Genomic DNA, 13,374 nt, shown 5'->3' with positions numbered 1-13,374 from the left:
GAGCGCCCCCTACTGACTGTTATTAAAACGTTATTTAGAGACAACTTTAGGTTGTTTTAGATGGCCACATTTTATTTAAAATAACAAAACCTTTTAACCTTAATTCCTGATGCCAAAGATTGCTGCAACATCACTACTTCTCACTCTTTATTTCACCGGAAGAGCCTGAATGGTAATTACACATCCAGCCGTTGCTGTTATGTTGTAGATGTGGATTTCCTGGCAAAAGTGTAAGACTTCTGTACAAGTTTTATGATCTCCAGTCACCCTTTCAAGTGCACATACACTTGTATAGGTCATGTGTTTAGGAGGACTCATCACATTATTTCAAATGTGTTTCTTCAATTTTAATCACAGAAACAAAGTAGTTTCTGAGATGTGTGAGGTTTTACATGATCTGGTGGTCTCTACATGATCTTTGCAAATGTATGTCTACACAGCTGAAGGTCAGAATTACAATACAGAATCCGAAACGGTTTCCAGCTACATTGCAGTAAGTTTCCACAGAGCCTTCTGAGTGTATTTGTACCTTAATACAGATTTAATAAAGTTAAAGAGTACAACCTTTAGTACCTAGTTTGTATTTTAATGGTTTCAATATTGAGAATAGAGATGTGTGATTACTGGAATGCATGATTGTGATTATTTTCACCTACAGTGTGCAAGTCTAACATCTGCACAATGTGTAAATGTTATTTTTTTTAAGTAGTGCAGGTGCAGTAAATATAAGTGCATTTTGGAAAATCTATGATCACTGCAAAAGAAAATTGATATATTTTTCAGCTGAAAATCTAACTTAGCTCAGATCCACTGGAAGGTTTCACTTAAATTCAAGTATTTAAATAATTATCTAAACTACTGAGTAAAAAATTTAGGGCGATCAGTGGATGAACTACGATAAACCGCTAGGAGGCGACAAATGGCCACCGAACACGTCCAGAGTCAATGAAATGATTGAAATTTTGATTACCAAGCTAATACAAGCAAATCAAACATTTCACAGATGCACAATATAACATAACATTCTATTATATAATACTCATACTATGAGACAATTTCGAGTTATATTAGAAATCCAGGATTGCATTGTTGTTTTCCAACCGTCCCTTTTCCGATTATTTCTGTCTGGGAATAAAACTGAGTTTTATCGGCTTTAAAGGCTGAGACTTCCAGTCAAACTCCAGGGGGATCTACAGGAATAAAACATTGGCACGTGTTAGCTGACGTGTTTGGTGGTCTAAACACATGAGAACTGTACTGCAGGTCCTACCATTGTGTCCTTGCATGTTTCCACAGTGTAGCTCTGCAGGAGGCGAACAATAAGCATCTTCATGACAAGGATAGCGTAGCGCATTCCAACGCAGTTACGAGGACCGAGTCCAAATGGCATGAAGGCGTATGGGTTCACCTCCTCCGTACTGTCCTTACTGAACCTGCACCAAAAATCATATCTTTTAATTTATGGAGCGAAAGGTTAAGACTATTCAATAAATGCCAATACAATAGTTGGCTGCACAACCACAGTGAATTAAAGAAAATGTCTTTCTAAAAATAATATTCACTTAGCCTCACCTTTCAGGCCTGAATTCTTCAGGGGAACTCCAAAAGCGTGGATCCTTGTGGAGGAGGTGCACAGGAATTCCAACTATGGTTCCCTCAAGGATGGTGAGGCCGTGAATTTGGACAGTTTTTTTACACGCCCGCTCAAGACGAGGGGCAGTCGGATACAAGCGCTGTGATTCATTAAGAACCTGGTCCAGGTACTGAAGACCCATCAGATCCTCGTACGAAATGGGGGCCTGGAAGCAAAAATGAACAAGTGAAGAAACAACACCAATCATTCAAGCTTAAGCATAAAACAGCCGCACATCACTCGGTATGTTGGTGTCGATTTCCTTGTGCAAGACCTGCAACACATCAGGGTTGATGGCCAAGCCGTACAGAACATTGGTGAGAGTGGTTGTGGTGGTCTCGTAGCCACCAAAGATGAAGATGAAGGCCTGGGAAAGAATCTCGTGTTCAGTCAAACCTGTCAGAGCCAAATCGAAAGACAAGCAGAAGTATTTATTTCAGACTCTGCTTACATGTAACTGGGGTTTGTATTCCTTACAAGAGGAAGTTGCATCTTCACAGATACTATCTAATAATTAGAGCTACAACAGTTAAGATCTACAAAAAGGTACCTTTGGTGGGGGTTCCTCAGTTAAATTTGGTTTAGCTTGTTGAGTTTATTTTAATGGCCTGCTCATGGAGTGTACCTTTAGGTGGCTGATCTTGTTCACTCTTGATCTCCGATTGTGGAATCTCACTCTGAATCAATACCTGAAGGAAATCTCCTCGAGTCTAGACAGGTATGGGGGACGATTAGCAACAAAAACACTGGAACACAACACTAAAACACATTAATACCAGTCATGCCTGAAGTTCTACAATTTATGGTGATATTCTCACATGAACAATTTTAAACCGCATAAAACTGGTAAAGCGGCTCTCTGCTGTGTCTGAATATCTGTATTTATTAAATATGTTAGCCTTAAAGGTGCTAGCAGGTGTTGGACAGAGCCAAGATGCTCTTTCCCCATTGTTGGGAGATTTGATGCAAAGATAAGCAAACCACCGTAATAGCCAGCGTCCTTTGACCCCATGCAACCAGTTAGACATCTACTGATAACAACTAAAAAGCTAAAATGGGGCCTTGAACATTGTAAATGGTCAAACTGGTTCCCTGACAATACTTGCATGTTCATCTGCGTGATGCTGGTCTTTGAAGTTCTTGATGACATTGTAGAAATAATTCACACTGGACCTGGGTATTAGGTCAATACCCAGGAATTGAAACAAGCGGGCGCAAAAGGGGAAAAATGCTGAGGGGAGAACCAAAAGTTGTTAAGAGTCCATTATTAAATCACCAATATCATTAGAAAAAACCAAAGAAAACATCCATACCTACTAAAAAAAACACCACAAAATTGAATTTAAAGACCTTCTTTAAATTCACAATGAGTGGATCATTGGGGTTATTTATGGAATCTGCCTCAACACTGAAAGATACACTGGTCACAGCATCCAAACTGTAAGGAGCCAAAAATCTACCGCAAAAACAAGAGAAGATGATTTGGTTAATTCATTGATAAATAGTTGACTCCAACCAACAATAAATAGATGAACTAAAGAAGCAGAAGAACTTTGTACTCTTTGACATTGATGGGCTCATCCAAATTGGATTGTTCAAGTTTCTTTGTGATTCTGTCTGCATAGCGAGCGACGATGGGAAAGGCCTTCGAGTAAAAAGTGGTGGGACAATTAAATGCTGAACGTGCAGAGACATCACATGAAATACTGGGTTTACTGGACTTTTAAAGTTTAAAAGTCTTTTTACTGACGTTTTTCAGTCTGCCACTGGTGAAACATGGAGAAATCGTGCTCCGGATTCTTTTCCATCTTTCATCCTTAACGGCGCTGACTGAATCCTCCAAAGGTCCTGCGAAACCACTATCCTGTGAACACAAGGGGAGAATCCCAATAAACAATAATCACAATAAACAGCTGAAAATTGGGACTAATAAATGGCTTCTTCTCTGCTACTCACCCTGCGGTTGGTGAACACAGAGTAGCACTCCTTCACCAGCACAGTTTTGAGAATCTCTGGATCCGACACCATTAAAACTGGTGTACGCCCTTCAAACATTCTGCACAGAACATAATGACATGATTAAGGGATCGACTGTAGCGTGACTAAACGTGACATCCAGAAAATTAAAAGATTTACCCTGTCTAATCTGATGTGTTTGATTTTAACAATTGTAGTCATTATGTGAAAGATCCAGTATTTTGCCAGCCACAGCCCAGTTCAACCGTCGGTGACACTAACCAGAATGATGTGATAATATCAGCAGTTGGGAAATCTAACCACAATTTTGAAAAGGTTTCTTATTTCCTCTTCATATTCTACTTGTCAAAAGAATAACTGAATGTAATAAACAATGAAGGATTACAGGTCATGTCTTTTACATCAACGTATGTTACTCATTTGAGCTTTGTTGTCCAAAAATCCTTTTTTTCCACTTTAACCAACTTTTCCAGCTATCTAGCTGTAGATTCTGAACTTTGATTTGATTTAAAATACATTTTACTCCATCAGAAACTTTGATAGTGTAAAAGTGTAATGAAACTCACCCCCAGACATCCCCATACTCCGCTTGGCACCAACTCTCAAAAGGAATTATTCCCTATAAAAAATAAATTCCAATATATTGATGAAACTTTTTAAAAGGCAGAAACAAGCTTAACTGCTACAACATCAGTTCGACTCTTACTTTCCTATAGTAGAATGTTGATCCCATAAAAGGCAGTGGTCTTGGTCCGCGTATTCCCAGCTTTTTAAAGTGATGATATGGCCAAACGCCATACCTGTAGCAGTGAAATAGACAGTTACCTGGTCAGGTGTCAGGTCCCCGTCTTAAATAACAGAGAAACTGATCAACTCACAGTAACAACAGCGCGAAGAAAAGGGCCAGAAGAGCCCAAGTGGTTCCGGAAAACAACACAAACTCAAACATTGTGGCCACGACTGGAATCAAAACGAAGTAGCAACACGCAAAACGACATTAAAACTCTGCGAGCAGATTACGTCACCACAGTGGGAGGGGTTTAATTTTCGAAAACAGGAAGTGAAAAGACAAAGGTCTTGACTATAAATTGTCTAAAATGTTCTCCTTCGTCCTCTGACCTGGTTTAATTTGTGCTGTGTCGGTTGTTACCCCGTAATAATCACGTTTTTCCCACGTTCAGCTAATCTCTCATGAGTAAAAAAAAAAAAGCTCTGACAGCAGCGCTGCCGCGTTTTCATTACGTCATTTAATTGGATACCAAGATAACGTGACCCTGTTCGACCCAGTACCAACCATAATCCCCTATTGGCCCATCACTCAAAACCTGAAGATGTGCAGTCAAAGATCAGTGGTCTTTCATCTGGTTTGATTTGGGTTATGTTGGTTATTACCTCAGGTTGTGTGACATATTTAGCAAAATAAATCAAAAGTTATTTTGATGAACAGATTTTGAATGACATCAGAAATATGCTGATAATGGACCAAGGTTGAGCTCATTCTATTTGGTGGGACTTTGACCTACCAAAGATCAGGGGACTTCAATCATAAAGCAACCATGTTATGCAAACTTGTATTACCTATTAACTGTGTGTATTAACCAAGTGTCATTTCATTGCCCAAAAAATAAGATACTTTAATTTTATCAGACTTTTAAAAAAAAAAAAATTAGATCCTTGAAGTTTCCTTTTTGTATAGAGAGAAATGGTGTGGATTCAGACACAGAGACAAACACAGTTAAAGCTTTTGTTTCATTCACAAATTCTTCTCTAAGAAAAAGTGACTTTTGTGCTTCAGATGAATTTCATGGAGTGCAGTAATCCCACAGTTGTGTGGGTCAAACAGTACCAAGCACCTGCGCAATTAAAGTAACTTCTGCCCAGTACCAACCACACCCACCTGTAATGGTCCATTTAAGGCAAAACCTGAGGATGTGAAGCCGAAGGAGTCAAAGATCAGTGCTACATGTTTCAAATAAAGAATCAGATAAAAGACAATCATAAATGTAGTCATCTGAAAGATAAAAGCTTTATTATTTGATAATTCTGTCTTATTTACAGATGTGTATCAACACATAAGACACTAGAACATTAGAAGTATATAAATCTTTTGGTACACAGTTTGAACTACATCCTTGCTGATAGATATTATAACAAATATCCACCAATGATGGTGCTACAGATAAGTACTGTACTTTTATGTGCACGTTAATATCAGCAGCTGCTTGAACGCTTCTCTATTTATTAGATCATAATCCTGAAACAGCTACTTATGTGATTATTTGGCATGTCTCCTCTCCAATCACTTCTGTCTGGGAACAAGTCTGAGTTTTATTTGTTTTGTTGGCTGAAGCTTCCAGTCAAACTCCAAGGGGATCTACAAAAATCAAACATTGGCACTCTCATCAGAAGTGTTTGGTGGTCTAAACACATGAAAACTGTACTGCAGGTCCTACCATTGTGTCCTTGCATGTTTCCACAGTGTAGCTCTGCAGCACTCGAACAAGAATCATCTTCATGACAAGGATAGCATAGCGCATCCCGATGCAGTTACGAGGACCAAGTCCAAATGGCATGAAGGCGTAGGGGTTCACCTCCTCGATATTGTCCTTACTGAACCTGCACCCAAAAGCATATAAACATACCTAAAATATTTAAAATCTTGATGAAATGTTGAATTTTTCTGTCCAGAGGTCTCAGTAATATGCTCACCTCTCAGGCCTGAATTCTTCAGGGGAGCTCCAAAAGCGTGGATCCTTGTGGAGAAGGTGCACAGGAACTGCAACCACGGTTCCTTCAGGAATGGTGAGGCCGTGAATCTGGACAGTTTTTTTGCAGAACCTTTCCAGAGCAGGAGCAGTTGGAATCAGGCGCTGAGACTCATTAAGAACCTGGTCCAGGTACTGAAACCCGACCAGATCCTCATATGAAAAGGGGGTCTTAACACACATAGAAAAACACAACAAAGGGTTAAAATAATTTGTATTACATTAGTGTAAATTAATTTCATGCACAACCACTGACATCTTTTGGAAAGTTGGAATCAATTTCACTGTGCAAAATCTGCAAAACATCTGGATTGATGGCCAGGTTGTAAAGAAGGTAGGTGATTGTGATGGTGGTGGTGTCATAACCACCAAAGATGAAAAGGACGGACTGGGAAAGAATCTCCTGTTCAGTCAGACCTGTAAGAAGAAGTTGAGAATATCTGAATGGTCTGGAGGTGTCTCAGCCAAGCCAACGTTTAGAATCTCATTTTTTACAAGACACAGACATTGTTACTCCTTAAAATATCCTGATCCCAGCCTCTCTGGCCTCCCAATACAACAATGGTCTAAATATGTTTCTCAACTCTCTGAAAACTTTGTCTGTTTCCTTTACTCACACTGCTCCCCAGTTTAACCCTGAACTCTGGTCAATGAAAGCAAAAGGTCCACAACTTCCACAATTCTACAGAAACTCTGACCTGACTGAATGCACAAAACCCACATATTAAATAATGACTCCACTGCTCGACACAAATTCCGATTACTATTCCGGTCTAACCTAATGTTACACGAAGACTCAAACTCACAACAAAATTCTCCAACCAAATATTACCTCACCCGACTGCACTAATTCTTTGCCACCCCATTAGTGAAAAAACCTTGTTAAGACCCCACTGATAACAATGACCTCCACCCCATTTCCCATCTACCTTTAATCTGAAAATTCTTAAAAGATAGTTGTCACTCAACTTCCCCATCGACTCATTAAACTTACCAGCAGCATTGGTACTGCAGCTGATTCTGGCTTAACATATTCATGCGCCCTGATCTGATCTTCCTCCCCTGGCATTGCTTACACCCACCTAAACTGGTTTCGTTCTTATCCAGCTCAAATGATTTAAATTCCACTCCCTGCCTTTGAGGTTTGGTGTTCCCCAGGGCTCTGTCCTGGGACCACAAACTTCGCCCAGTCACTTCTAAATCTACACTATTCAAAATGGATGGATTTTCCCTCAACAAACACCTCAACCACGTCCCTCTCCTCACATCTTAAGATTGTATTTCACTCGCAACACCTCACTGTCTTTTCACTTACACATTAATCACATTATATCTTATTTCCACCTATGTAACGTCTCCATCCATCCCAAACCCCTTCTCCTTTTTTGGTATTGTTCACAGCCTTGTTTCTTCCCAGGTTGATAAGTCCAAGGTAAAGTATAATTATGTGTCAAAGGCCACAATAACAATATTTGTGAAAAGAAAATGAGAAATTCTAGATTTCAAAGTTTTGATAATGTTTAGACTGAGATTCAAGTGTCATTTATTTCACCTGGTAAAGTGCTGTATATCTTAAATGGTTAAAAAAATGGTTCCAACATCATACCTTTCGGGGGCTGATCCTGATCACTCTTTATTTCCGATTGTGGGATTTCATTCTGGATCATCACATGAAGGAAATCTCCTTTAATCTAATCAGGTACAAATAGACAATCAACATAAAAATTCAAAATGCATAAAAATACATGTAAAATAAATGAAAATACTACTATTGTGTACCAATATGAAATTAATGATGTGTGGGGATATTTACACGCTGGAATACAGTACAAGTCATCTGGAAAAACCTACAATGTGACTTTTTTACGTTTACCGGTACTTCACCATCAAGAAGAATGTTCAGCCAGAACCGTTGTTTTCTCTATATATTTATATCTGATGCTAACCAAACACTTTTAAGATAAAAAACGTTTTGTTTTGTGAGTTAATATTTGACATTCACGCTGACCTTTTCATTCACCATTTGCCAAAAGAAAACAAAGAGCTTTTCTATTCAGCAGATTATTTTGACTATTTTACTTACAGATTGATCATGCTGGGCTTTTAACTGCTTGATCAGGTTAAAGAAATAATCAACAATGGATCTGGGAATAATATCGATATGCAGAAATTCGAATAGGTAGGAGCTGAAAGGAAGCACATCTGAAAGGAGAGCGGTGGATTGTCAGCAAAAATATAATCCAGAATTCAATAAATGATCAGTTGAAACTATTGTATACTTTTTATAAGCAAAAGCCAAAAGTTCAAGTTCAGAACTTTCTTGATATTGATGATAAATGGATCATCTGGATTGTTTATGGAGTCTGCATCAACGCTGAAAGATGAACTGGCTATAACATCCAGACTATAAGGCCCAAAAAGTCTGTAAGAGAAGGAAACTTCTTAGATTAGACAAATATTATCCAATAATGATGTCTAACAAATGTTGGAATACACCATAATAAAATCATACTTCTTGATATCAGTTGAGTCCTCCAACTTAGTCTGTTCCAGTTTTGCAATAAATCGGTCTGCGTAACGAGCAATGATGGGAAAAGCCTTCAAAAACAGTGCAAAGTTGATTATGTATTTACGCCAATCCTGCCCCAATGCATGCACACGTATTTGAGACAGTTGAGGTCCCAGGAAGCAGATTTCAGATGTGAAGTCCAACTAACCTGTCTCAGTCTACCGCTGGTAAAACATGGAGATATAGAGGTCCGCATCCTTTTCCATGTTTCATCCTTAGCTGAAAAAACTGAGGTCTCCAGAGGTCCTGAGAATATCTCCTTTGAACATCAGAGGATTGAGGACAGTTGCAAAAGAAAATGAGAAATTAGAGATTTCAAAGTTTTGATAATGAGTAAACTGAGATTCAAATGTCATTTGTTCTTCAGTAGACCAGAGATTTTACATCTCTGTGAAAACATGAACAGAGGTAAGATTACCTCAGTATGCAATAAAACAGCATGGAGTTGCCATTTCACAGATAATGAATGAATCATTGACTGTAAATGCATTTAACCAGCCAAGGTGACAACATGAAGACTCTCACCCTGTGATTGGTGAACACAGAGTAGCATTCCTTCACTAGTATAGTTTTGATCATCCCAGGATCTGACACCATTAAAACTGGCGTTCTTCCTTCAAACACTCTGCATCAAACACACTAAATCAGTAACATGGAAAGTGGAGATTATTTTTTGTGAGATACTTTTTAAGGTCTTAGCATAAAACAAATGAATAGAAATATTTTTTTTTAAAAACGAAACCCAAAAGTACTATTCCTGATAATAATTTTGACAATTACGGTAATAACTTTACATTTATGTTGTAAATCACTAAGGCTCTGCATAGCTGCATTAACCTAATCAGTGTTCAAGGACATTTCTTAAATCTTTTTGTCACAGTGCTTATTGAATCTTGATTATGTCATATGTGGGTGAAAGATGAAGCAATAACTCACCCCCACACATCTCCATACTTGGACTGGCACTCACGGTCAAAAACCATATTTCCCTAAAATGAATTGTACGAAAACATGCTGTAAATTGAACTTAAAGCTGTTTTGTGTGCATATATATAAAATGTGTTTTATGATAATGATTTCATGCATTTTTATGATAAACTATATGGAAATTCCTACCTTTAAAAGGTTCCACATTGTTCCAATGAATGGGAGAGGCATTGGCCCAGGTATTCCATTTTTTCTAAATAATCTATATGGCCAAATGCCATACCTGAATTAAAAAGAAGAAAAAAAACAGATATGAAGAAATCAATCACAGAACAACAACGAAAGCTGGACAACAAAGGTAAACAGTTGCAGACACAGATTCACTCACAATAACAGCAGGGTGGAAAAGAGAACCAAAATAGTCCAAGTGGTTGCCGAAAAACACATAAAGACAAACATTTTGAATGCTGCAGAGAAAGCTGGACGATATTAAAAAGGAAAAAAATAAGGTACGACAAAAGAAGTGACCTGCAAACAGAAGGAGGAGCAAAGGGAGTTTTGCAGTGTAGGGCTGAGTTTAGGAATTAGGATTGCCACGATATTGCGCGATTGTTACGGTTAATTTAATAAACAATACAATAATCAGTGATTCATGGTGCATGAAACTGTCCCAGGAAGTCTTGGTGGTTTAGACATTTTGCCATAATATGCTCTGATCAGAAGAGAGATAATTTTGAGCCTTCTCCCACACCGTAGAAATACCGGAAATACTACGAATGACCTCGCTGTGTAATATTCCATACTTTGAGGTTCTCTTCATTTATATTAAGTTCTCTCTGACATATATATAAGGTGAGTTAAGGAAGAAAATATGGCTGTTGTATTTTGTATGTGTCATAATGTCGTTCCATGTTCTAAAGCACATGTTAGCTTGTCCTTGCACATAAACTAGCTAATGCTAGCTAACGAGCATCTTTTAGACTGCAGCATTTTAGATATATTAACCATATTAACATTGGAGTAGCCTCAAAAGGAAACTTAAAAAACGAATTAATTAGCTTTTGTTTCCACGTAAAACATCAATCTAAAATTTAGGTCTAACTTATTAGTTTGGTCTTTTATTTTGTGAATAATACCTGCAAACATTTTGTAGATACAAATACTGAATTGCGTTCTTAAATATGTATAGTTATACTGGTTTCATTTTTTAAACTGTTAAGTAAACAGAAATCAGTATGAACAGTATTACCAACGTCTACACTAAAATACCTTTAGTAGTAAAGTGGTGAATATTATTAAAGATTTGATAATAATTATTAAATTTGTAGTAGTATGCTGGATATGCCAAAGTCATCCATGTGACAATGTTGTGTACAGAATTTAACTTCCATCACCTTAATAATACTCTAAACTTTAGCTGAAAAATTTTATCATCCTTTACTGGTTATTGGTTTCACTCTGCGTAACCTGAGTCAGTGCCTTATAATTTCTTCCTGATCATGATTTGTATGGTCATGTACAGCTTTTCGACATTGACTGGTCTGTATTTGCCTTTTATTTTTGCCTTTGTCACAGATCTTCTGCCATGTTCCTCACACTTGCCTTGTTGCGGAAAGGCATCCCTGGTAAACAGTGGATCGGAAAATACCGCCGCCCACGAAAAATCACTTGGCAGATGAAGCGCAATATGCTGAAGCATCTGGAGCGCGAAGCCGAGAACGAATACTGGATCAGCAGACCGTACATGACGGCAGAGCAGGAGCACGGCCACGCCGCAGAGCGTAGAGCCCAGAACTGGCTTGGGATCAAAGAAGCCAAACATGCTAATTTCCCTCAGCATAAACTCATCTCAGATCATCTGAGGCATCTCAATATCACCAAGACCTGGTCAAGTTAGCAGAGACTCCCAGTATAGCATGTTTATGTGCACAAGAAGCCAGTGTTTTATTACATTTGTTAGCATTTGTTTGGACTTTGAGCTGAAAAGCTGCCAAATCCCCAAAGGAGTGTTTTGATTCTTTATTAACGCTGAAACAGCGCTCTACTTGCCTCATTTTCTTTGCTGCATTGTTTGATTAAAACTATGCTGTTCCACATTCTTGTCATTTTTACAACACACTTCCAAGGTGAAAAAAATACAGGCTTCCCACAGGTTTTGGATCCTCTAATTATAAGAAGTATTCAAGTGTGGTGTCTGAGATGGAAAAACTGGCCTCATTGAGGGAAATGAAAACAAAACTATGCAACTTTAAAGCATTCGGTTATATCGGTAAAACAAACCAAAGCTGAGTTCAGCAGAATGTAATTGACAAGTCATCATTCACATGACATGAACATTCTTGTGTAGTTTAGCTTGTTTTCATGGTTCATTTGTATTTGCTTTCTGGAAATATCAAACTGCTAATGATTTACATGTAGTAGCTGAGGATGGACACATTTGACCCCTGCATGCAACACCCTATTAACCAATAACCAATGCTGACTGCTGGTTATTTACCTTTTGTTTATCATTTGTGTAATGATGTCATTAAAAAGACTAAGTGCTTTGGATCCAAATATACAGCTTTAACACCTTAACCTACAATAATTTGTATATTTCCCTTGTTTGAACTTTTATTGATCCAAGGCTTTGACTTACAGAATTCCATTTGAATGACTCTCTTCTTTTTAACATTAACAGAAATGAGTTCTCATGCAGTTGATGTCGAGCTGGTGAGTGTTAAATGACCTGTTTGAAAAAGAAAGAATTCTCACTGCTGCACCTTCTTCACCTACAATAACCTTTTCTAAATAGCTGCTAGTCAAATGTGTTCAGCATGTTTGTGTCCTTACTATTGTTACAGCAGTGTGAGAAACAGTTTAAACTGAAGCGTGTTCACTCAGTTTGATGAGAATATTCCCACCACAAGCGTTACTGAAGTCTTTCTGTATGGGCACTGCGACCTCCAGAGTGATTCAAACAGAATTGACAAGCGGGGGTGGGGTAAAAAGTCAATTCTATTGGGGGACTTTACATCCTTTGGGGAATTAACTTCAAACGCCTGGCTTTAAGCAATTAATCCATTAGAATCTATATCAGAGACTTGAATTTGCCCCATCAAAACAATGAAATCCACTGAACCATACCACAGAAGAACTTAACTAGGGTTTATATTGAAGTGTGTATTTTAATAGGAGCATATGTGGATTCAGGAGTCAAAGTCATTGTCACTATATAGCTGCAGTAAACAATTCAACAAAGTATAGCGGCACCGTATGAGTGACAATAGAGTGAAATAAAATATAATAAAATAAAGTCCACAATCAGTTTCTAAATGAAAAAGAATAAAAAATAATCATGTATGCAAATGAAAAATGCAAACGCAATAAACTACAGCAATTAATATATTATGTTTAATTAAAACTTAATCCATAGCTATGGTAATATTTTGCATAAAATATTTCAACTGCATTTCTAACCGAAGTTTATCTGCAGCTACTACTCCTCTTATCCAACAGAGGGC

At 37.9% G+C, this 13,374-nt stretch overlaps 3 protein-coding genes across 4 annotated transcripts; 1 reads left to right on the top strand and 2 right to left on the bottom strand.

Moving 5' to 3' along the window:
• Window positions 1–134: 134 nt before the first annotated feature.
• On the bottom strand, window positions 135–4,705 carry LOC101075886 (cytochrome P450 3A40-like). Its single transcript, XM_003963870.3, has 13 exons — window positions 4,489–4,705; window positions 4,317–4,410; window positions 4,177–4,229; window positions 3,590–3,689; window positions 3,384–3,497; window positions 3,193–3,278; window positions 2,947–3,089; window positions 2,740–2,864; window positions 2,259–2,343; window positions 1,869–2,029; window positions 1,573–1,799; window positions 1,271–1,433; window positions 135–1,190 (listed from the first exon to the last, which is right to left on the bottom strand). Exons 1-13 carry the CDS (start codon window positions 4,557–4,559, stop codon window positions 1,116–1,118), a joined length of 1,497 nt encoding a protein of 498 aa, XP_003963919.1. The 5' UTR covers window positions 4,560–4,705; the 3' UTR covers window positions 135–1,115.
• Window positions 4,706–5,610: 905 nt separating this feature from the next.
• On the bottom strand, window positions 5,611–10,420 carry LOC101076110 (cytochrome P450 3A27-like). Of its 2 annotated transcripts, XM_003963871.3 has the most exons (13): window positions 10,260–10,420; window positions 10,061–10,154; window positions 9,881–9,933; window positions 9,470–9,569; window positions 9,093–9,203; window positions 8,888–8,973; window positions 8,655–8,797; window positions 8,459–8,577; window positions 7,982–8,066; window positions 6,632–6,792; window positions 6,320–6,546; window positions 6,064–6,226; window positions 5,611–5,984 (listed from the first exon to the last, which is right to left on the bottom strand). In XM_003963871.3, the coding sequence occupies exons 1-13, from the start codon at window positions 10,328–10,330 to the stop codon at window positions 5,910–5,912; spliced, it is 1,488 nt and encodes a 495-aa protein (XP_003963920.1). In that variant the 5' UTR covers window positions 10,331–10,420; the 3' UTR covers window positions 5,611–5,909. The 2 variants fall into 2 exon arrangements, with proteins under 2 accessions (XP_003963920.1, XP_029690663.1); XM_029834803.1 differs by lacking the exon at window positions 10,260–10,420 and having other exon boundaries at window positions 9,470–9,583; window positions 10,061–10,129.
• A 1,036-nt stretch (window positions 10,421–11,456) lies between these two features.
• On the top strand, window positions 11,457–11,768 carry mrpl57 (mitochondrial ribosomal protein L57). The gene has a single exon (XM_003963817.1). The coding sequence runs from the start codon at window positions 11,457–11,459 to the stop codon at window positions 11,766–11,768; it is 312 nt and encodes a 103-aa protein (XP_003963866.1).
• The last annotated feature ends 1,606 nt before the right edge of the window (window positions 11,769–13,374 follow it).

The sequence above is a fragment of the Takifugu rubripes genome, chromosome 4 (assembly GCF_901000725.2).
Source record: "Takifugu rubripes chromosome 4, fTakRub1.2, whole genome shotgun sequence".
Lineage (NCBI taxonomy): Eukaryota > Metazoa > Chordata > Actinopteri > Tetraodontiformes > Tetraodontidae > Takifugu > Takifugu rubripes.
The sequence above is the reverse complement of the archived record's forward strand: the minus strand, read 5'-3'. Positions and strand labels throughout refer to the sequence as shown.